Source organism: Chiloscyllium plagiosum, unplaced genomic scaffold (assembly GCF_037043375.1).
Source record: "Chiloscyllium plagiosum isolate Xiang-an unplaced genomic scaffold, Cpla_swu_hap1 HiC_scaffold_8, whole genome shotgun sequence".
Taxonomy (NCBI): domain Eukaryota; kingdom Metazoa; phylum Chordata; class Chondrichthyes; order Orectolobiformes; family Hemiscylliidae; genus Chiloscyllium; species Chiloscyllium plagiosum.
Window position 1 is genome coordinate 94,030,616 of NW_028270146.1, and position 24,227 is coordinate 94,054,842.

The 24,227-nt window shown below is 43.1% G+C and overlaps 1 protein-coding gene across 3 annotated transcripts in view; it reads left to right on the forward strand.

Moving 5' to 3' along the window:
• Nucleotides 1–8,463, forward strand: part of bahd1 (bromo adjacent homology domain containing 1) — a 70,764-nt gene extending 62,301 nt beyond the window's left edge. For 2 of the 3 annotated variants that reach the window (XM_087990114.1, XM_087990113.1), the window contains exons 5-7: nucleotides 4,797–4,876; nucleotides 6,087–6,178; nucleotides 7,497–8,463. In XM_087990114.1, the coding sequence (XP_087846240.1) occupies nucleotides 4,797–4,876; nucleotides 6,087–6,178; nucleotides 7,497–7,683 (359 nt within the window). In that variant the 3' untranslated portion in view covers nucleotides 7,684–8,463. The remainder of the gene's footprint in view (nucleotides 1–4,796; nucleotides 4,877–6,086; nucleotides 6,179–7,496) is intronic. The other variant, XR_015757981.1, reaches the window with a different exon arrangement.
• Nucleotides 8,464–24,227: the final 15,764 nt, after the last annotated feature.

The following is a 24,227-nucleotide window of genomic DNA, read 5'->3' on the forward strand; positions in this document are numbered from 1 at the left end:
TTACAGCAGTGTAACACCCGACTTTGTGAACTATTTTCTCTTGATCTTTCTTGAGCATGTGTTCCTACTTGCAGCCTCTCCTGAATATGTCACTAAAGAAGCTCCTGATGTCAATCGTAGGATTGCATCTGAAGTTAATTGAGTATTTATCAAAACATAAGATGGACGTAAAGATAAAGGATATGTTTGATAAACTGTATGGAATGTACAAACAATTTATACATGTCTGGCATGATTTTGGAACTGATACAAAGCAAATGTAATTAGTGTAACTGTCCAAATCAACAGAGTAAATTGGAAATATTCAGTATATTTTTCACAAGGACATCTATCATGTATTGAATGTGTATCTCAAAAGATGAACTGGATTATAAGTAGTGGAGTGGATATCTAACATGAACCATATATTGAATATGTATCACAAGATGATGAGTGATCACAACCCTTGTCTTGTATTTAGTTTGTTAATTAGTAATTTGTTACGTTCCAAAATCTCCATTGATTCAGTGTTAGCATCTTTATACTGTCATGTAAATGAGTATCCCTTTTCTATGGGTTTTATTGAGTACATGATGTTTGCTCTGTGACTAAATAATTGACCTGAGCTGTCCAAATGGACTTTTACTTTCCAGCTTTAAAAAATGGCATTCCAGTCCCCACATTTTATACAAAAAGAGGCAATGTTTCAACCGTGTCTATTGCACATTGCATTCTTGAAAATAAAAAATTAACCACTTTTGGATTTCCAAAAGCCATTGCCCTTTGTAATATCCCTTTCTCCTTTCAACATGTCTCACCACAGTTACCATCAAAGTGTGCCAGTGATCTGAGGCCACTTTAGTGATTAAACCCATCACCTTCCTCTGATCTGTTGTGTTAAAATGCACCACAAATATAATTGCTGCATAGCAGTGTTGAGTTGATAGTTTACTGCATTCTGTATTGTCTAGTCTACAATGCTGTAGCTTCAGCAATGACTAAAACTAAAATCTTATCCTTGTGTTCAAACCTATGCACCATCTCACCCTTCCCTTTTACTTTAACCTTTTCTAAGACTTGCAGAATCTCTGAATTTATTTAGCTGTCTCAGCCTGAAATTCTGAAGTCATCTCCCTAGACCTCTCTACATATCTTGTATCCTTGAAATTTGCTCCTAAAACCAAGCTTTCAGTCACCTGCCTTAATACCAGCCACTAAAGGATCACTTGACAGCACTTCTGCGAAAGACCTTGAAACTTGTTTCAAATGCTAGTTGTTAATACAGCTTTAATTAAGTTGACTGTGAGCTTAGCTTATACAAGAGCACCCATCTACGTGGGAATAGTTGATTGACTCGCTTTCCAAGTGGTCCCTTTGTGCAAGCATGATGTCTACTTGGCAAGAGATATATCTTTGTGGATAGGATGTCACTGTGCACTTACTCTATGGTCAAAGCCGTTTCTCAAACAATCTGGTTGACTGTAGAGTTCAAGCTTTAACTTGGTCTCAGTAAGAATCCTGAGGCTAATGTGTATCTTATTTATATGAATGAATGGATCATACCTTTTAAAGGTTGTGAGGTTTCTTTCCTCAATTACCCCCACCCCAAACCCCTCTAAACAACTTGCCTTTCATATTCAGACAATGCCCTTTGCTGTTGACTTTCTACAAGGGGCACAATGCTCGCAATTAACCCTGTGGACTTACTGGGTCAAATGGCCTGTTTCCACGCTATAGGGATTCTTCTTCTTCGAAGTAAAATGCCATCGTTCCGGAAGATGGGAATGGGGTTTCCAGTGGAAATTAAGAAATAGTTTCAAAAGGGTGGCTGAGTGGTTAGCACTACACCCTCAGTGCTAGGGGCCCGGGTTTGATCCCAGCCTCTGGTGACTGTCTGTGTGGAGTTTGCACATTCTCCCCGTGTCTGCGTGGGTTTCCCCCGAGTGCTCTGTTTTCCTCCCACAATCCAAAGATGTACAGGTCAGGTGGATTGGCCATGCTAAATTGCCCGTAGTATTAGGCGCATTCATCGGGGGAAATTTTAGAGTAATAAGGGAATGGGTTTGGGTGGGTTACTCTTCGGAGGGTTGGTGTGGACTTGCTGGGCCAAATGGCCTATTTCCACCTGTAAGGATTCTTCTTCTTCAATGGGGCACAAGGCTTCCTGTTAACCCTGTTCATGCCTCTCACAATCTTATGCCCCTCAAGCAGGTCACTTCTTGGTCTTTGCTTGAAAGAAAACAACTCTAGATTACCCAGCCTCTCTTCATAGCTAAACCACTCCATCCTGGGCAACAGCTTAGTGAATCTTCTCTACATCCCCTCTAGCACAATCTTTCTTATAGTGCAGTGACCAGAACTGTGCACAATACCCAGTTGTAATGTAATCAAAGTTCCGTACAGCTTCAACATAACCTCCGTGCTCTTATAATCTTACTCTAAGTCATAAACGCAAGTGTCGCGTATGCTGCCTTGACTGCCCTACTAACCTGTCCAGATGCTTTCAGGGATCTGTGGATAAATACCTCAAGATCCCACTGTTCCTCTTATGTCCTGCCATTCATTGGGTGAATACTCCCTTATATTTTATTTGTCACTTCCACCTGTCACCTTTTTCAGGATTAAATTTCATATGCCACTGATCTGCCCATCTGACCAATCAGTTTATATTCTCCTCCAATGTCAGACTTTCTTCCTAACCATTGACCACTGTATAAAAAGGGAATTGGAAAACATGTATTAAAACTACTTTTTTTCAAAAATAAAAATGTGCAAGGAAAATTAGTGGGACATAAAGAAAACCCTTGGCCCTCCTGATCCATGTCCTAGAGTGTTGAAAACTGTCTTTTGAGATGACCAAAGCATTGATGGTCATCTTTTAAAATTCTGTAGACTCTGGAATGACTCCCTGCAGATTGGAAAGTGGCAAATTTAACTCCACTCTTCAAGAAAGGAGGGAGGGAGAAAACTGAGAAAAACCAATCTGTTAGCCTCGCATCAGTCATCAGGAAAATAGAGTTTGTAATAAAGGATGCAAGAACAGGGTACTTGCTTATATTAAAAAAAATTGAAGGAGTCACTCTGGATCTATGAAAGAGAAATCACGTTTAACAAGTCTTTGAACCTAGTAGATTAGCTTGGGGGAACCAGTGCATGTGGTCTATTTAAATGATTTCAGAAGGTTTTTGATAAGCTCTCTCACAGGAAATTAACAAACAAATTTTGGGCACAAAGCATTGGGAGCACTGGAAAGAGTTTAAAAATTGCTTAACAGAAAGCAGACAGTAGGGGGAGAGTCTAGATCAGGGAACCCACAGTCTCAAAATAAAGGGCAAGCTATTTAGGGTTGAGATAAGGAGGGATTTCTTTGCTTCAGATGTTGTGAACCTTTGGAATGCTTTGTCTTAAAGGGCTGTGGAGACTCTGTTATGGAGATATTCAAGACGGAGATGAGTAGATGTATAAATATTAAAAATTTCAAAGAATTCGGTGCAGAAAAGTGATGTTGAAGATGATGATCAGCCAGCATCTTTCTGAATGGTGGCATAGGCTTTAAAGGCTGAATGGCCTACTCTTGCTTCGGTTTCTATGTTAATAGTGTCCTGAGTATCAGGAACTTGATACTTCAGGACTGCAACTGGGAAGAAAACTGAGCCGTTTATAAAAGTTGCATACAATCCAAATAAATGATAGCAGCAGAGCAGGTCACCCAAGTTAAAGCATTAGGAATTGGAAGTGATTAACACAAACCACCTGAGTTAAATGTATTTCAGATTTTATTTTTAAATTTAACTATTTGATCTTAAGCTGAAGGTGGCTGTTATCAGTCTCCAAGCGTCCTGCATTAGATGTGGTTGTGAGCCTTCTATCAGCATCACTGACATCCTTGTTTCTCTCTAACGTCTGAGTGACCTTGTCACCACCTCCGTCCAAATATCCTTCCTTGTCATGTCAGCCTTACATTTGCACCATTTTATTGCTGGTCTCTGGAATTTGCTGGCAGACAAGTGCAGTATGTAATAACGTTCAATATACCTTCAAGATTTCATATATTCTGTTTCAGGGATGGTGTGGTTGCTTTTTATGCCTTGATTAGCATGTCCTCTGGTTGAAATGGATTGCATTTTGTTTTCCTGCTTATATCTATACCCTGAATGTTCACATTGGAAAGACCAATAAACCTTTTGTATAGTTGCCCTAAGGTAGTGGTTTTGGGCTGTCTCTGTAGTTTAGTGATTTGGTACAAAATCATGATTTGTCAGGCTACATTGAAGGAAGTTTAAAAATTGATATAGATCTGAGGTCACATACAGGCCAGGCAAGTAATGTTAGCAGGAGAAATTGAGGACTGCAGATGCTGGAGATCAGCGCTGAAAATGTGTTGCTGGCAAAGCGCAGCAGGTCAGGCAGCATCCAAGGAGCAGGAGAATCGACGTTTCGGGCATGAGCCCTTCTTCAGGAAAGTAATGTTAGCAGGTTTTCAAATCTAAAGGATGTGTTAGCATTCTGGGTTTTATAGTAATCTGAAATTTCATGGTCAGTTTTGCTGATAGTAATCTTTTTAAATAAAATTCCTAAATTCAAATTCTCAAGTTGCCTTGGGAATAACACTTGTGTTATTTGGATCACTAGTTCAGTAACACAAACTAGTAACAAACGCATCAGCGTTCCCAGCCAGACCAATCTAGTTGGTCACAGAGAAACCTAGTGATTCTCTGAAGGCAACTGAAGTTGCTAAGAGCATTATGCAAGTTTGAGTGGTTATTAGGGCCTTCACCTGAGCCCACACTCATTAAAGTATTGCTTTCTTCCTGTAGGGGAACTTATGATGAGCCTTTACTGGTACTACAGGCCTGAGCACATCCAGGGAGGCAGAAATCCAAGCATTCACTGTGAGGTGAGCATCCACAACCTTCCCTACACAGTCTGTAGGCGTTCACTTCTAAATCCTCTGTCTCTGCCTCTTGCTCTGTGCCTCTGCTGCCCTGTACTGGCCTCCTGCCCTGCTCCTGCTCCTATCTCATCCTGCCCTCTGCCTCTTGCTATATTAGCCTTTCACCAGCCCCTGTTTCTTGCGTGTGCATATCTATATGTATATGTGTGTGTGTGTATACGTGCACTCGATTCAGCATTGTTTTGGCTTTTAGTCATCATTGGTGCTTCTTATTTTCAAACTATTGTGACTTTTTAAAATTTGTAATGAAACAATGAGGTAGAAGTCGCAAGTTTGTATGTTTAGTCTTGGTTTGATGATGCAAATGAGAAAATTCAAATGTATAAAGCGCGCTTTAACACATCCTGAAGTGCTTCACATCTTACGAATTTTGCAGTCTTGTTGATCAACGCAACAACCATTTTTGAATGGAGCAGAATCCCAGAAAGTACAGTGCAATAATTGACATGTTGATCTTCATTGGCGCTGGAAAAATACCATGCTGTAATGTGGTGCCAACGAATCTAAATCAGAGCAAGGAGAGAGAGCAGTAGTTCCATGCCCATCTTGGAGGTTGGCATCACTAATAATAGAGCACTTATTTGAACTTGCGCTTTTGGTGGAGGAGTAAGAAACGGTTACCTATCAAACTTAGCAACACATTTTACTTTGCCTGTATCTTAGTGTGAGGTGGCTCCCTTGGGAAAGTTACAGTCTCATTTTGCCAAAACATTTTATGATATGGTGATCTAAAGGATAATATCATTTGGAACCAAGGCTGGGGCTTCCTAGGAGGAGAGAATTTATCAGCTGCAGACATTGCATGCTGTTCATGAATCCAGGCACAGATGCAAGTTAAAGCATGATGGATAAATTCTTCAGATCAGAGGGCCTTCTGTAAAATATACTGTCTGATTGTTGATCAACATGAGGAAGACTTTCTTTATTTACCTTTCTTTAAATGATACTCACCTCTCCGTCTCCTCCCTCTCTGCATTTGCATCTTGTTTCAATTCAAGTTAGTATGATCCAGGGTTAAGCATACGAATGGGTATCTTAGAATCACTATGCTGCTGAATGGACTGGAGTACTAATGAGATGGAGAAGACTAAATAGACTAGTGCTTTTGTGTAGTGCAGGTTTTTAAAGTTCTGTCTCTACTTTTCTCCTACAGAATGAGATCTTCGCTTCTCGACATCAGGATGAGAATAGCGTAGCCTGCATTGAAGAGAAATGCTATGTTTTGACCTTCTCTGAGTACTGCCGGTGAGTAATTCTAGGCTTTCCGGCTCTGGTGCTAGAAAAATACATGGAAATGGGACACCGTTGAAGCTGGATAGAGTGTCAAAATCTAAAGGCATTGTATGTAGAATAGTCACTAGTAAATCCATATGGGATTTTAGGAGAGCTCAGAATTATTATCCAGAGCTTAGAATGTGGTACTGCCTAGCATGAATGAATGGCCTTGGATGTATTGAAGGGGGATGTTAGATTAACATGAAGGAGAAACCAGTACAAACAAAAACTGAAATGAAGTAATAGAAAGGACAGCAAATGAAAATACAAATAATCTGTTGTAAGAAGTTGATGAGCAGTTGGAAATAGATGAGCAGAGGGGACTCGAGACTGATGATTTTACTTTATTTACAGGTTTCTAAGTACAGTTTTGCTTGCAGAATCTATTCTGGCCTTTGGGCTTGCTCCACTATTCAGTGATATCATGGTTGATCTGTATTTCAACTAAAATCCCAACAACATCCAATCTAGTCTTGAAAGCTCTAGGTTTTAAAAATTTCATTCATAGAATGGAGGCTTCGCTGGCTAGGTCAACATTTATTGCCCATCCCTAACTGCCCTATGTGCATTAGGAGTCAATCGCATTGCTGAGAGTCTGGAATCACATGCCAGCGAGACCAGGTAAAGATGGCAGGTTTCCCTCCCTAAAGGACATTAATGAAGCAGGTGGGTTTTTCCAGCAATTGACAACAGTTGCATGATCATTAGACTCCTAATTCCAGATTTTTATTGAATTCAAATTCCATCTATTACCCATCATTACCATTCAGTCTTTTGTGGCAGGCAATTTGTGTGATAAAGTCCTGCTTGGTTTTTAGCCTGTGAATGGTTTGTTCCTAATTTTAAAATTGTCTCCTAGTTCTCAGCGTTTTCATGGGAAAGTATCATTTTAAGTATCTAAATCAGATTACCTCTCAATGTTCTAAAACCAAGTTAATGCAGTCTGACCTAAATAACTTTCCAGGTGCTGGTATGATTTTGGTGAATGAATTTCAGCACTTATTCAAAGGTTACAATCCTTCCTGCGTTTTTGTGTCCCAAACCCCCAGGATGGGGTGTGACCAAGGCTCTGCCCTGCTGAAATTTAACTTCCCCTCTTTGCATTCCAACCTCCTTAAGATAGACTGAATGGAAATGGTTTAAATTAGTTCTCTGACAGTGCTGAAGAGTGTTAATGTTATCGGGATCATCTGTGAGAGGTGTTAGTGAATACTAACGTAAATGTGCCCATCTGATGATGTACTTCTATCTTCATTTTAATTCCTGTTTCTCCCATGCTCTTCTGCAGGTTCTGTGCCTTGGCAAAATGGCGAGAGGAGGGGGCTCCCGATCACAGACTAGTGGTCCCTCCCTCCGAAGAGTACTCCACTCCTCCTCACCGCAAAGTCCCTGAAAACACGGACCCAGATCTGGTCTTTATTTGCAGACATGTGTACGACTTCCGCCACGGCCGAACTCTTAAAAACCCGCAATAGTATAGCACTTCCCGAATTCTATGGGAACTCAGGCTTAGAAAAGAACCAATATGATATCAGAAGAACGCATATGATGGATGTTGACTGGAGTTATGATTCCACACAACCTTCCTGGTGGACAACGGACACACACTTCCTTTTGCCTTATGTACATAAATTAGAGAAATTTTTAAGATCCGATCAATCACACTGACTGCATACCAAAGGACAGTGACCAATCTGAAAACTGGCTCCTGGAAAATAGCGCTGGTTTCTGCACTAATCAATTTGATAATGTCATCATGACACTCGAGCCACTTTTCTCATGCTCGTTCTCCATCACCACTAATAACGGGTCCTGCTCCCAAGCGAGTGATGACCCACTTTGCGAATTTTAAAAATTATAAACAGTAACAAAAAAAAATTGCACTTGTATTCCAAACTGATCTCTTTCTTAAATAACCCTAGCCCGATTTTCCATTTTGGCAGATAATGCCAGCACTTAAATGTTTACGTCTGAATTGGGATAACATTCCAAATTCGTTTTCTCTTCCCTCTTTTTGTTTTTAATATTATTTCAAAGATAATTACTTGTTGGAATTAAATTTCATAAAAATTGTATTGAGTTTTGAGAAAGAAAATTTAATATATGATTTAAGTTTGATATGTTTGAAGAGACTGTTTTTTAAAAAACAAAGTTCATTCTCTACTGATATCCTGATGTTTTCACTTGAAAGGTTTTAATAATGTTTTGAAGTGTTAGGCCTGATGGCCACATAGAATTAAAGATGTTTCTGCCAATACCATTGGAATTTATTTCTGCCATTTCTCCCATTATTCAACACCACAACTCAAGATCTTGTCTATGATTTACTAGAAAAGCCCAGTAGTCTTTTTTTTTCTTCTTGAATCGAAAATGGTCATTATCACAGGTAAAAGTCTGACCACCAAACATTAACTTAGCATTGGTAGCGTATATTAGAAAACCTGGGAAAGTTCTGCACTTATATAACATCTTTCAATGTATTGCAAAGTACATTGCAGCCAATGAATTACTTTTCAGTTGGTGCTGTAATACTGGAAACAGCAGCACAGTAAAATGTCACAGACTGCAATGTGACGATGGTCAAGTATGATCTGTTCATTGAGCAATAAATGCAAATAAAACAGCCCCTGCTGCTCTTGCTAGTGTGGGGGATCTTTCCTTTCCAACTGAGAGTGCAGATAGAGCCTCTACTTTGCATCTCCCCTGTAAGATGGAGAATCCAACAATGCAGCACTCCCTTCACACTGTACTGGGCTATCACTCTGGATTATGTCTGGAGTGAGGCTTGAAAACGACTTGGTGACAAGTATGAATGAACTAGAACTGACATTTGAAGATTCAAAATAACGTGCAAAACGCTGGTCAAAAACCTGACTAAATTCAAAATGGAGGAAAGGTGGGTTAATCTTTGCTGGAACCGGAAGACCAGTATACAACTGATCAAAACAGAGGGGGAATGGATAACGAAGAGAAAGTTGACCACTCACATTAAAGTCTGCTCTCTGAATATCACCTAGTCATTTTTCTAAAAATATTTCCATGAAATGGTTTCAGGTTCTATTTCCTAGATGCTGCTGCTGTACACTGGAGGGAAGAAAAATATTGTATGATTTGCAATCTTAGAACAGGAGAGTTGTGAACACAATTGGGGGAAATATACCAAATGGAATGGTGACTGAAATTTCAAGGAGAGGAAGGGGATGTGTTATGTAACTTAAACCTGTAAAAAGTTTACATACTTAATGACTTAGTTCCAAGGAGTTAAAATTTAAATTAAGCCAAGGATATGTACACATTCTTTTGTGTGGATAGACTATGCACAATGATGGAACAGTGATGATCTATTGCCTACACTGCTGTGTTATTTGAGAATTTCAAAACACTTGCATGTACTCTGGATAGGGGCTGTATAGAGATACAGCGGTGCAGATAGCCTGAGAATTTCCCAGATATGTTGCAAAAAGGGTAACCTCAAAACTACAGAGTACAGAGGTTTAGTAAGCAAATGGCCATCGGTTGGCTGGGGAAAGCAAGGGAAGTGTTTCATTCTAACAGGTTTTTAATAATGAGTGATCAGACTAGAGATGTGCAGCTTATGTTTGCATCCATTGCTTCATTGGTCAAATGACAGATGGAGGTTGGTGTTGGCTGAAAGGGTATGTGTGCTTGTAATAAAGTGTGAAAAGGCAGTTCTTGTAGGGATTTGTTAGTAAGAGAGTGTGTTTCTGAATCTGTCAATCTGAGTCCTGCACTCAGTTGCCTCCCTACTGATCGGGCATCACTGGGTGCGGAACACTTTGAAGGTTGTAAGAACCAATGATGTCTGAAAGAGAGAGCTGGTGGTCTTGGAATCAGACCATCTGGAGCTTGGTAGGAAATGAAAGTGCAGGACTTCACATTTGCTCATCTATAGATTAATCCCAGTTCTATGTGGCTGTTGGGAATAGAAATGGAATAAAACAGAATAGTATGTGGCTAGATAAATAAAGTAGAGGGGAATGACTTCAGATTCCTTAGGCATTGGAATATGTTCTAGTCAAGGTAGACCGGTTCCACCACAGCATGCTTGGGACTATCTCTCCCTACGTGCTGCCAGAACGGCTTAGTTTTTTTAGAACCAATGCCTTTTTTTCAGATCTCCAAATTCGCAATACTTTTATGTGCTTGGGATCAATATCCTTGCAGACGACAGTTTCTTTAAATTGTAATAGAAATTAATTTGGAAAGGGCCCCTGAAAAAATATTTGAAATGTGACAACAGGATTGGGAAGGTAATGAAGAAAAGAGCAGATTAAAGTAGGTGGTGGTGAGGATCAGGTAGGAGTAGGACGTAGACAAAGACTGGTTTGAATGTGTTCAGGGAGAGTGAAAATAAGATTGGGTGCAAATAATCATATAGGAGTACGAAGTAGTAATAAGTGGGGTTCAAATAAATGAAGAATTTGTACTTTTGGATGCAAGTTATTTAAGAAAATTTGGATAGGATGAAAAGATTAAAGAAGCAATTTTAACATTGAATGGGATCCTTTACTGGAAATATCAATTTTCCATTGATTAAGGAACAACAGAAGTACCTTTACTAGTTGGGTGGGGGCAAAAGACCATCATGATGAAAAAACAGATGGTGGGGAGAAGCACATTTGAGAAGAAATTGACAAAAGATGCAAGGTAATGGAAAACTAACCCAATATAGATGAGCGAAAAGAGGGAGTTTCTGAAATACAGAAGAATTTTCTTGCACTTTGACAGTATATCAGCATATTCCTCAGTTTCTAGGGAATGAAATAGGGAATGGAGCATTTTCACTGGGTAGTTGTGTATTATTCAGTATCATTAAAATAATTATGCAAAAGGACAAAAATCAAATTTGAAAATACTGAGTTGGAGGAGAGCTAATTTCAACGAGCTAAAGGTGGGCCTAAGGTGGATTAGAATCAAAGATTGCTGGAAAAGCGCAGCAGGTCAGTCAGCATCAAAGGAGCAGGAGAATCGACATTTCGGGCATAAGCCCTTCTTCAGGAATCTGATCTCCAGCATCTGCAGTCCTCACTTTCTCCTAGAATCAAAGATTGACAAGTAAAATAGTAAATGAGCAATGGGAAACCTTTTACCGAAGCAAAAGTTGGGATATATTCGGCACATTCTAATGTGGGGGCAAGAAATGGCAGCTAAAGCTGCAGCTTCATCTGACAAAAGTGAAATGGAAGGTTATTGGCAATGTCAGATTGAGCACAATGCAGACAGAACTGAAAAAGAGGCAAGTATGAGACTAGATTAGAGAACGGCTGAAATAAGTGAGCCCAAAACTTAAACAGTTTTCTTTAGAAAACAGTCAAAGGGTGGGGAAAGAAGTATGGAAAATGAGGAGGCTCAGGCTTGGACTTTCCAACTCTTTTGTCTTGCATATTTGGAGATTGCTAAGATTATATCCCTCTGTGTGAGACAGATGGGTCAGTCAACTTGAGCAAAAGGGAACTTAGATCAATTAATCCAGGATAAAACTAATTGTTAATGAAATAACAGTTAATAAGGCCAATCATGCAATTAACATCATTGAGTTCAACAAAAAGCTGGTGATGTTAGCGCAGTTAATGTTCATCTGCACTTCCAAAAGGTATTTAAGTACTGCATAACAATGTGTTAACAAAATTTAAGCCCATGTCTTAAAGGGGCTGTGGCTTTGTATATACAAGACTGGTTAAGAGACAGGAAAAGAATGTGTGGAAGGTTTTTTTTGGATCAAAAGCAAAAATGCAGTGGTGTTCCCTGGGACTGGTTTTGGACCATAACCCCTTTTTTTATATATAATGGGCTAGAACATAACATGGCTTAACTTAGATTTGTGCTTTGGTGCCATTGCAAAATTTTATCAAAATAATGAAGTGACGAGTAAACTGAGCAGATAAGCAAATTGTATAGAATTGTGAAGTAACTTCTATTGTTGCTAGCGCCAATGAGGAGGGACAGGATAAACCAAATTATGATTTTAAAGAAAGTGTATGAGCAGAGAGGCCTATGGATTGTGTGCACAAATCTTTAAAGGCATTTGTGTAATTTGAGAGGGATATTAAAAAGGACTAGAAGATACTTGACTTATGCTGAACCTTTTATGTTTAAGTTAGGCACGAGGTTGGAGTATATTGAAAAATTCTGGGCATCATGCCTTGGAACAGATAGGGACAAATGAGCTAGGGATGAAAATCCTTCGTTATGAGGAGCGACTACAACTCTGGAGCAGAGTAGGTTGAGGTGATTTTAAAGATATTGTCTATTATGAATGGTTTTAGTAGACTGAGGAATAATTGCTTCTAGTCTCAGAAGCTCAATAACCAGAGGAGACAAATGTATGGCAATTGATTAGAGGTGATGTGAAAAAAAGTAATCAAATTGTGATCTGAAAAGTCCTGTCTGAAAGAGCAACTGAAACATATTCAGTGATGGCTTTTTAAAAAGTGTACTGGTTACTTGGAAATAAGTTAATTCGGCAGTTAGGTAGGCAAATGAAATGTAAGTACTCCTTTCAAGAGGGCTACAACATTATGAGCAAAGATGTATTGCTGAGGATGCATAAGCTTTGGTCAGACCACTTGTGGAATATAGTGAGCAGTTTCGTGCCCCAGATCTAAGGAAGGATATGCTGGCATTGGAGGGAGTCCAGAGGAATTTTACGAGAATGTTCCCAACAATGATAGGCTTATCATACCAGGATCGATCGAGGCCTCTGGTCTGAACTTAGTGGAGTTTAGAAGGATGAAGGAGGATCTGATTGGAACTTACTGAGAGGCCTGGTTAGAATGGATGTGGAGAAGATATTTCCATTAGTAGGAAAGACTAGGACCTGAGGGCAAAGCCTCAGAGTGAAGGGGTGACCCTTTAGAACTGAGATGAGGTTGGTTAATCTGTGGAATTCATTGCTGCAGAAGGCTGTGGAGGTTAAGTCATTGTGTGTTTTAAGATAGCGATAGATAGGTTCTTGATTATAAAATGGATCAAGGCTTACGGGATGAAGGCAGAGAATGGAGTTGAGAAACATACCTGCCATGGTGGAGCAGACTTGCTGGGCCTAGTTCTGCTGCTAATCTTATAATATTTTGGTTTAGATTAGATTACCTACAGTGTGGAAACAGGCCCTTCGGCCCAACAAGTCCACACCGACCCGCCGAAGCGCAACCCGCCATACCCCTACATTTACCCCTTCACCTAACACTACAGGCAATTTAGCATGGCCAATTCACCTGCCCAGCACATCTTTGGACTGTGGGAGGAAACCGGAGCACCCGGACGAAACCCACGCAGACACGGGGAGAATGTGGAAACTTCACACAGTCGCCTGAGGCGGGATTTGAACCCAGGTCTCTGGTGCTGTGAGGCAGCAGTGCTAGCCACCATGCCGCCCTAGTTGCTGGGCTACAAGTTTTTTTAAAAATAAAGTGAGCAGGGCTAATTGGATAGTTCAAAGATACGGGGAATCAAATGGATATTTATTCTGGGATCCTCTAAATAAGCCAATCAGTTCCTTCTGCCATTTAGTTAAGTCAAAGGCTATCTGTAGTATAACATGCAGTATCTGTCTTGATTCAACTGACTTAATATTCTTCCTATTCAAAGACCCAATGTATATCAAACCAGGAATAATGGAAGGATGTGTGTTTGGCTAAGAGGTTGATGCTGAAATGGACACATTGGAACTTGAATAATTTGAGGTAATTCTTTGTTCTAAGGTATTGCTTCACGTGATGTTGAACAGCAGATCTTTACAGAGCAGGAGAGATTGCTGTTGGTCTATTCACTCGAGAGGTGGTGTAGCTTCTTTTCAGAATGGAGCGAGTTCAGCACTGTTGGAGGTGCTGGTCTTCAGTTACAAGTTTGAACTGAGCCATCATCTGCTTTTGCAGGTACAGGTTGGGGAAAAAAAAATCTGTGGCACTATTTTGAACCAAAGCAAGAAACCTCTCCCTGATGTTTTGACAAATAATTATCCCTCAACCAATATCTCAAAAAAATTAGCCCATTGTTATTTATGGGATCTTTCTGTGTGAAAATTGCTGTGACAGTGCCTTTTAAGAACTCTTTGGCTGTTCTTGAAGGTGCAAGCTTTTTAAGTGTCTTCTGTCATTTTGCTACAAGATGGGAAGATTATTTTAAACTTGCAACTTTCAGTTATTAATTTTAATGGCATAATGGTAGCTTCACTTCTAATGTAGGAATCATGCAATCCAACCTCCTGGAACTTATTAGCTAGAGTTCACAGCCCTAATTGCAGCGTTTCATTCATTCACAAGTTCCAGAGAGAAGAACATTACGTTCCAGTTCTGTTGTGGGTTGGTCAGTATCATGAAAAGAAGTGGGTTGCAAATGTCAAACTTGTCAGAAAAGCTGAAAGTTCACTCCCTGTTGAAGTGTTAAACCATTTCTTGCAAAGAATACAGATTATGTAGCACCTTTTGACAAAACAAGATGCCCCAAACTGCTGTACAGCAGCAGTATCTGAAGTAAATTGACACTGAGCCATGTAATGATAGATTAAGATGGTAGAGCATCTTAAAGGAGAAGCAAACTGGAGGTTTAAGGAAGAAATTTGAGTGCTTTGGGCCTAGCTGGCTGATGGTATAATGCCAATTGTGGGACAAAGTGAGCGGAGACACAGAACAGACCAAACTCGCCAGGATGTAAGGCGGCTGTGTCTTTTTGATTCAACATGCACAAATTTGGGGGGAATCTGTTTTGGTGTCTGTACACAGTGAAGTGTATCTTTTGCAGCACTGTTGCTTTTACAGTAATGAATTCCTGATAGAAAAGTTTGAGACTGAAGAAAGGGAAGGGGGTGGGTGGGGAGGAGAGGGAAGGATCTGATGAGGTTGGACAAACCTAATGATGAATCTGTTAGGTAATTGTCATGGCAGTTGGCTCGTGATTGGTTTTGTGAAAATCATTCTCATTTGGGTGTGGTTGACGAGGCTGATATTATTGTCCTTTAAATGCCCTTGAGAAAGTGATAATATCTTGAACTATTGCAGTCTATGGTGAAGGTGCTTCTGCTGTTCTGTTGTGCAACGAGTTGCAAAACTTTGACCCAGTGACAAGAAAAAGCATTATATTTAGGACTTGGGCTTGTATGGGAGTATAAGGGAACTTGTGGTGGCATTAGATTACATTACAGTGTGGAAACAGGCCCTTCGGCCCAACAAGTCCACACCGACCCGCCGACGCGCACCCACCCATATCCCTACATTTACCCCTTACCTAACACTACGGGCAATTTAGCATGGCCAATTCATCTGACCTGCACATCTTTGGACTGTGGGAGGAAACCGGAGCACCCGGAGGAAACCCACGCAGACACGGGGAGAATGTGCAAACTCCACACAGTCAGTCGCCTGAAGCGGGAATTGAACCCGGGTCTCTGGCGCTGTGAGGCAGCAGTGCTAACCACTGTGCCACCGTGCCGCCCACAGTTTTGATGCCCTTGTCTTTCACGGCCATGGGGTTTGGGACATGCTGACCAAGATGCCTCAGCAGGTTGTCGCAATGTATCTTGTAGGTGTTGCACACTGTCACTGTTTTAGAAAGTGGGTGTTTAAGGAGTGGATGGCCCCTTAAGAGACTACCTTGTCCTGGCTGCTTGAATGTTGTGTGGTGAGCACCACTCCAGTGCAGATAAATGGGATTAGTATAGTTTGCTGTTTGCTGGTCAGTGCGGTTATGGTTGGGTGGAAGGGCCTGTGTCTATGCTGTCTGACTCTGTGACTGGTCACCGGGCACATCCATTCTCCCACTTGCTTGTTTTCCATCGTTTCTGGTAAAATGGCAGTGGAGCAGTGCTTCTGACGTAAGGCTTGCCTGCTTTTCTTTTTGTTTTTATTTTTCTTTGTCTCATCCCTTTTTTTTAAACTTACCTCTTATTGGAGAGATCGGTCACGGTGACAGCATTGCCAGCAGTGAGTAGGCCCAGCAGCATGGACTTGTATCAGTGGCATTGGAAGCGTGTTTAGGTTCCCAGCAGCATCTGCTTCCAGGACTGCTGCTTGGTTGCGGCGGCAGAGGTGAATTTGAGTCCATTACGACGGCATCAGTAGTGGCTACATTGGTGAGGTGCGCCTGAAGCAAACTCATGGTGGCGGTAGAGTTGAGTTTGGGCCAGTGTGGTACCCATGCCAGGGGCATCAATAGCATCTGCATTGAGGAGGTCCATCGAGGACACACAGTGGCGCGGGCGTTGGTGGAGGTGATATGGTGCCAAAGAGTGGTGACTTTTGTTCCAATGGCGGTAATGTTGAGAAGGGGACTGATGCCTGGCCACTGGACTGGTGGTCCATGCCAGGTCATTTAACAAGAAGGACTGTAAAGTTGAAACACTTTCTTTTGTTTCTGCCTTTATATTCTATGTTTTAGTTTATTTTTCTGTGTTTTGTGATGGCATTGGAAAGTGGCAATACCAAACAACACTTCACTGTATTTTGTAACAAAATACACAGGACAAATAAATAATTGGGAAGCTCTGTTATACACTGGATGATGAATCATGACTGTCAACCAGGCTTTTCCTCCCCACTAATCACATCCAATATTTTTTCAAACAAACACAAAGGCTTAACCTCTGCCTTTGAGTTTTTACTCCAGAGCTGTTATGGATAGTGCTGTGGAGAATGTCCCTCAATTCCTGGAAACTTGAAGTAATTCCACATATTGGGAGTAAGTCCAATGGACTCTCAGGATTAGAACAACCACAAGACCTGTTTAAGGCCACTAAGTGTATAATGCACTCAGGCTTGTGGTTGAGTAGATGTCTCACTGTGGATGGACTGTGTGAAAACAAATGTGTATAGCAGCGATGACAGGGAGTCATATAACATGGAAACAGGCACCTAAGGTCCAATCAGTCCATGCCGAACACAATCCCAAACTAAGCTAGTCCCACCTACCTACTCCTGGCCCATATCCCTCCAAATCTTTCCTATTCAAGTATTTTGTAAGCCATAACATGCATTCCCTCTAGAACATACTGGATGATGCAAAATAGCAATGTTAGTGACTAGTAGTTTCTTTCCTTATGTAGGTCTATGTCCAATGAAGGCTGAGGAATGGACTGGTCAGGGTATAAACACATACAAGCAACAGTGGGAGAGTGATCGAAGGTGATGATAATTGCTCTAACTGTAGCCCTCTGTCTGACCCCTGCATCAGAGGGCTGTGGGTTCATGAATAATTCCAGAGAATTGTGCACATAATTTAGGCTGGTGCTTTTTGGGCAGCACTGAGATAGTGCTGCATTATTGGAGGTACTGCCTTTTTGGTCAGGGTGGCACAGTGACTTGGTGCTTAACATATCTGCGTGGGTCTCCTCCCACAGTCCAAAGCTGTGCAGGTTATGTGAACTGGCCATGCTAAATTGCTCAGTGTTCAGGGATGAGTAGGTTAGGTGCATTAGTCAGGGGAAAATGTCAAGTAATAGGGTAGGGGAATGGGTCTGGGTGGGTGACTTCGGAGGGTCGGTGTGGACTTGTTGGGTCAAAGGGCCTGTTTCCACACTGTAGAGATTCTAAGATTTACACTGCTGCGTCAGGTCCAATTCCACCTGCGGATTTTGCATAATCTCCCTGTGTCTGTGTGGATTTCTCTGGTCCACAGTCCAAAGATGTGCATGTTGGTAGACTGGCCATGCTAAAATTCCCATGGTATCCAGGGACGTGTATCCAGGTGAATTACCTGTGAGGAATGCACGGTTACAGGGATAGGATAGAGGGGTGGGGAAAGTGGAATGCTCTTAGGAGGGTTGGTGTGTAGTCGTTGGGCCGAATGGCCTGTTTCCACACTGTAGGGATTCTATGATGTTAAGCTGAGACTTCATTTGCCCGTCGAAATGGGAGTAGTAACCCGCAGCACGATTCCAGAAATGAGTAGGCAGTTCCTCTCAACTAAAACCGATTAGCTGATCATTATCACAATCTCTGTTTGAGCTTGCTATTCTTTGTTTGTCACACTTCCGACATTTTATCTGCAACTGCGCTTCATACGTACTTCGTTGGTTACAAAGCATTTTGATCCTGAGGTCACGCAAGGACGCTCTATAAACATGCTTTTATTCATTGAAGATCGAGACTTACCCCAGTGCTACCTTTAAATAGTTGTTACTTGTATTCAAGTGAGTGGCAACTAGACCCCCAAGTTTGCAGCTCCCAATGCAGTACTGAGAGAACATCCCACTGTCAAGGTGCACAAACATTTCCCCCATTTGCAACATTAACTACACTTCAAGAAGAATTTAATTGGCTGCAAAGCGCTGTGTCGGGTGGTCGTGCGAAAGCAGCAACCCGGCTATTTCTGTGTGGTGTCTGCTGCCACCAATAGGTTGGGTCTGAACATCCTGCAACGAGCAACTGAAGTTTGGAAGAATCACTCCACTGTGAAACTTCCTTCTTTCTCGCTTTCTTCTTCTTCTTCTCTCTCACGCATGAGAGATCTGGTCAGTGCGTGAGGCTTTATTTGTACTAATTTCTGCAGACAGCGTGTCGATAACTTGCCATTACCGGCTACAGATTTTCAGTCTTTCCTGAAGATGTTTACTCAGCGGTTACGAATTTGCAGGTGGCCTTCCTCGGTGTGTAGGTTTACAAGTTCGTCCACACCCCACCTTTCAGGTTGCTCTAAATTGGATTAAGGGTGTTGTTACTAGTCAGCATCATCTTGAGTGGAATACCACATGCAAGTGCCTCAGCAATGAAGAAACTGCATTTTCTCGTCTGAGGACTAACAGCATTGAGAATATTGCCTTTGCAATTTATATGAAGACACGCACTTGGGGTGACAATGACTCTTAAAGTTTATAGTTTGACTTAAACCATAAGGACGTAGAGCAGAAATTAGGCCATTCGGCCCATCGAGCCTGCACCACTATTCAATCCTGGCTAATAATTTTCTCAGCTGAAAATGTGTTGCTGGAAAAGCGCAGCAGGTCAGGCAGCATCCAAGGAACAGGATAATCGACGTTTCGGGCATAAACCCTTCTTCAGGGATGAGGAAAGTGTGTCCAGCAGGCTAAGATAAAAGGTAGGGAGGAGGGACTTGGGGGAGGGGCTTTGGAAATGCGATAGGTGGAAGGAGGTCAAGGTGAGGGTGATAGGCCGGAGTGGGGTGGGGGCGGAGAGGTCAGGAAGATGATTGCAGGTTAGGAGGGCGGTGCTGAGTTTGAGGGATTTGACTGAGACAAGGTGGGGGGAGGGGAAATGAGGAAACCGGAGAAATCTGAGTTCATCCCTTGTGGTTGGAGGGTCTCTAGGCGGAAGATGAGGCGCTCTTCCTCCAACCGTCATGTTGCCATGGTCTGGCGATGGAGGAGTCCAAGGACCTGCATGTCCTTGGTGGAGTGGGAGGGGGAGTTAAAGTGTTGGGCTATGGGGTGGTTGGGTTGGTTGGTCCGGGTGTCCCAGAGGTGTTCTCTGAAACGCTCCGCAAGTAGGCAGCCTGTCTCCTCAATGTAGAGGAGGCCACATCGGGTGCAGCGGATGCAATAGATGATGTGTGTGGAGGTGCAGGTGAATTTGTGGCGGATATGGAAGTGTCCCTTGGGGCCTTGGAGGGAAGTAAGGGGGGAGTTGTGGGCGCAAGTTTTGCATTTCTTGCGGTTGCAGGGAAAGGTGCCGGGAGTGGAGGTTGGGTTGGTGGGGGGTGTGGACCTGACGAGGGAGTCACGGAGGGAGTGGTCTTTTCGGAACGCTGATGGGGAGGGGAGGGAAATATATCACTGGTGGTGGGGTCCGTTTGGAGGTGGCGGAAATGATGGCGGATTATACGTTGTACATGGAGGTTGGTGGGGTGGTAGCTGAGGACCAGTGGGGTTCTGTCCTGGTGGCGATTGGAGGGGCGGGGCTCAAGGGCGGAGGAGCGGGAAGTGGAAGAGATGCGGTGGAGGGCATCGTCGACTACGTCTGGCGGGAAATTGCGGTCCTTGAAGAAGGAGGCCATCTGGGTTGTACGGTTTTGGAACTGGTCCTCCTGGGAGTAGATGTGGCGGAGACGAAGAAATTGGGAATATGGGATGGCGTTTTTACAGGGGGCAGGTTGGGAGGAGGTGTAGTCTCGGTAGCTGTGGGAGTCGTGTCGATTTGGTCACCCGAGATAGAAATGGAAAGGTCTAGGAAGGGGAGGGAGGAATCTGAGATGGTCCAGGTGAATTTGAGGTCGGGGTGGAAGGTGTTGGTAAAATGGATGAACTGTTCAACCTTCTCGTTCGGAGCACGAGGCAGCGCCGATACAGTCATCGATGTAGCAGAGGAAAAGATGAGAGGTGGTGCCAGTGTAGCTGCGGAAGATGGACTGTTCCACATATCCTACGAAGAGGCAGACATAGCTGGGGCCCATGCGGGGTGCCCATGGCTACTCCTTTGGTTTGGAGGAAGTGGGAGGATTGGAAAGAGAAGTTGTTCAGGGTGAGGACCAGTTCAGTCAGTCGAAGGAGGGTGTCAGTAGAAGGGTACTGGTTGGTACGGCGGGAAAGGAAGAAGCGGAGGGCTTTAAGTCCTTCGTGATGGGGGATGGAGGTGTACAGGGATTGGATGTCCATGGTGAAGATAAGGCGTTGGGGAACGGGGAAGCGAAAATCATGGAGGAGGTGGAGGGTGTGGGTGGTGTCCCGAACGTAGGTGGGGAGTTCTTGGACTAAGGGGGACAGGACCGTGTCGAGGTATGCAGAGATGAGTTCGGTTGGGCAGGAGCAGGCTGAGACAATGGGTCGGCCGGGGCAGTCAGGTTTGTGGATTTTGGGTAGGAGGTAGAAACGGGAGGTGCGGGGTTGTGGGACTATGAGGTTGGAGGCGGTGGATGGGAGATCCCCTGAGGTGATGAGGTTCTGGATGGTCTGGGAGATGATGGTTTGGTGGTGGGAGGTGGGGTCATGGTCAAGGGGGCATTAGGAGGAGGTGTCCCCGAGCTGGCGTTTAGCCTCAGCGGTGTAAAGGTCGGTGCGCCAAACTACTACCGTGCCTCCCTTGTCTGCAGGTTTGATAGTGAGGTTGGGGTTGGAACGGAGGGAGTGGAGGGCTGCACGTTCCGAGGGTGAGAGGTTGGAGTGGGTGAGAGGGGTGGAGAGGTTGAGGCGGTTAATGTCGCGGTGGCAGTTGGCTATGAAGAGATCGAAGGCGGGTAAGAGGCCAGCACGGGGTGGATGGGGTGTTTTGGAGGTGGGAGAAGGGGTCGTCAGAGGGTGGGCGAGAGTCTTGGTTGGAGAAGTAGGCGGCGGAAGAATTGTTCGATGTCACGCCGCATGTCGAACTCATTAATCCGGAAGCGTAGGGGGATGAAGGTGAGGCCTCTGCTGAGTATTGATCTTTCATCCTCAGAGAGGGGTAGTTCTAACCTGCAATCATCTTCCTGACCTCTCCGCCCCCACCCCACTCCGGCCTATCACCCTCACCTTGACCTCCCTCCACCTATCGCATTTCCAAAGCCCCTCCCCCAAGTCCCTCCTCCCTACCTTTTATCTTAGCCTGCTGGACACACTTTCCTCATTCCTGCAGAAGGGCTTATGCCCGAAACGTCGATTCTTCTGTTCCTTGGATGCTGCCTGACCTGCTGCGCTTTTCCAGCAACACATTTTCAGCTCTGATCTCCAGCATCTGCAGCCCTCACTTTCTCCCTTAATAATTTTCTCAATCCCAATCTCCCATTTTCTCCCGGTAACCCTTGATCCCCTTGAGAATCAAGAACCTACATATCTCTTAATTATACTTAATGACCTGGCCTCCACAGCCTTCTGAGACAATGAATTTGAATTCAGTTGAAACTTGATCTGCAGGTGCTGTAACTTTAGTCAAAAGTTGGTTATTCCTGTGTGTTCCAATATTTCGAACCATGTTACCTGATTGAAGCTCCTTTTGTTAAATGTGAATTGTTACAAGAAGCAAAACAAGACAGCAGCTGTATTATTCCAGAATGTACATCTCATTACTTCCCAGGGAGGGAAGAATTTGTTCATGTGCAGTACAGTGGGGTGGTTTCCACACTTCCCTTTATGTTGGAAACGCTTTCCTTGCAATTGTGATTATTGGGATTTCATCTTTATTGTTGAATTTCCTATTTTTTACCCATAGAGTCATAAAGGTTTACAGCATGGAAACAGGCCATTGGTTTTCACAATTAATCTAGTTCAATTTGCTGTGTGAGGTACATAACCCTCATAATCTATTCCATCCATGGACCTGTTCAAATGTTTCTTATTTGACGAAATTGTATTTGCTTCCCACTACCTCTGGCAGCCCATTCCAGACACTCACCACCCTCTGTGTGAAAAAAACCCGCCACTCTGGACTCTTTTGTATCTCTCCTCTCTCACCTTAAATCTATGCCCTCTGTTTTAGACTCCCCTGCCATAGGGGAAAGCTTTCTATCTTATCTATGCATCTCATGACTTTAAAAACCTCAATAAGGTCACCCCTCAGTTTCTTACTGTTCAGGGAAAAAAGTATCAGCCTATCCAACCTCTCCTTATAACCATCCAGTCTGGGTAGCATCCTGGTAAATATTCTGCACTCTTTCTAGATTAATGCTATCCTTTTTATAATAGGGTGAGTGGAGCTGCAATCCATAGCACCATGGAATGTGTATTGATACAAAAGACACCTTCACACAGCACTGAGAGTGAGTTTAATAAAATCTCAGTTGCTACTGAGTTGGCTTTCACAACCAATGGGAAAACATCATAGAATCCCTACAGTGTGGAAACAGGCCATTTGACCTAACAAGTCCACACTGACCCTTCAAAAAGAAACCCATTAAAACCCATTCTCCCACCCTATTACTCTACATTTTCCTCTAACTAATGCCTCTAACCGATAGGAAGGAGACCAGAATTGCACGCAATATTTCAAAAGTGGCCTAACCAACATATTGTACAACTGCAACATGACGTCCCAACTCCTATACTCTGACCAATAAAGGAAAGCATATGAAATGCCTTCTTCACTATCCAATCTACCTGCAACTCCACTTTCAAGGAGCTATGAACCTGCACTCCAAGGTCTCTTTATTCAGCAACACTCCCCAGGATCTTACCATTATGTGTATAAGTCTGGCTCGGATTTGATTTTTCCAAGATGCAGCACCTCACATTTATCTAAGTTAAACTCCATCTACCATTCTTCAGCCCATTGGCCCATCTGATCTAGATCCCATTGCAATCTGAGGTAACCTTCTTTGCTGTCCACTACACCTTCAATTTTGATGTTATCTGCAAATTTACTAACCATACCTTCTATGTTCACATCCAAATCATTTATATCAATGATGAAAAGTAGTGGACCCAGCACCGATCCTTGTGGCACTCCACTGGTCACAGGCCTCCAGTCTGAAAAGCAACCCTCCACTACCACCCTCTGTCTTCTACCTTTGAGCCAGTTCTGTATCCAAGGCTGGAATCAAACCCAAGTCCTTGGTGCTGTGAGGCAGCAGTGCTAACCACTGAGCCACCGTGCCATGGTTGATCTCAGCAAAAACCCTTTAAGAATCGTTCAGTGCATTGAGTACAGGAGTTAGGATGGAAATGTGTTGCTGGAAAAGCGCAGCAGGTCAGGCAGCATCTAGGGAACAGGAGAATCGACGTTTCGGGCATTAGCCCTTCTTCAGGAATCAGCCCATTCCTGAAGAAGGGCTAATGCCCGAAATGTCGATTCTCCTGTTCCCTAGATGCTGCCTGACCTGCTGCGCTTTTCCAGCAACACATTTCCATCTCTGATCTCCAGCATCTGCAGACCTCACTTTCTCCTACAGGAGTTAGGATGTCATGTTGCAGTTGTACAGGACATTGGCTAGGCCACTTTTGGAAACCTGCATTCAGTTCTGATCTCCTTGCCATAGGAAAGATGTTGTGAAATGTGAAAGGGTTCAGAAAGTATTTACAAGGATGTTGCCAGGACTGGAGAATTTCTGCTATAGGGAGAGGCTGAATAGGCTGAGGCTGTATTCCCTGGATGTTGGAGGCTGAGGGTTGACCTTATAGAGGCTTATAAAATCATGACAGGTATGGATA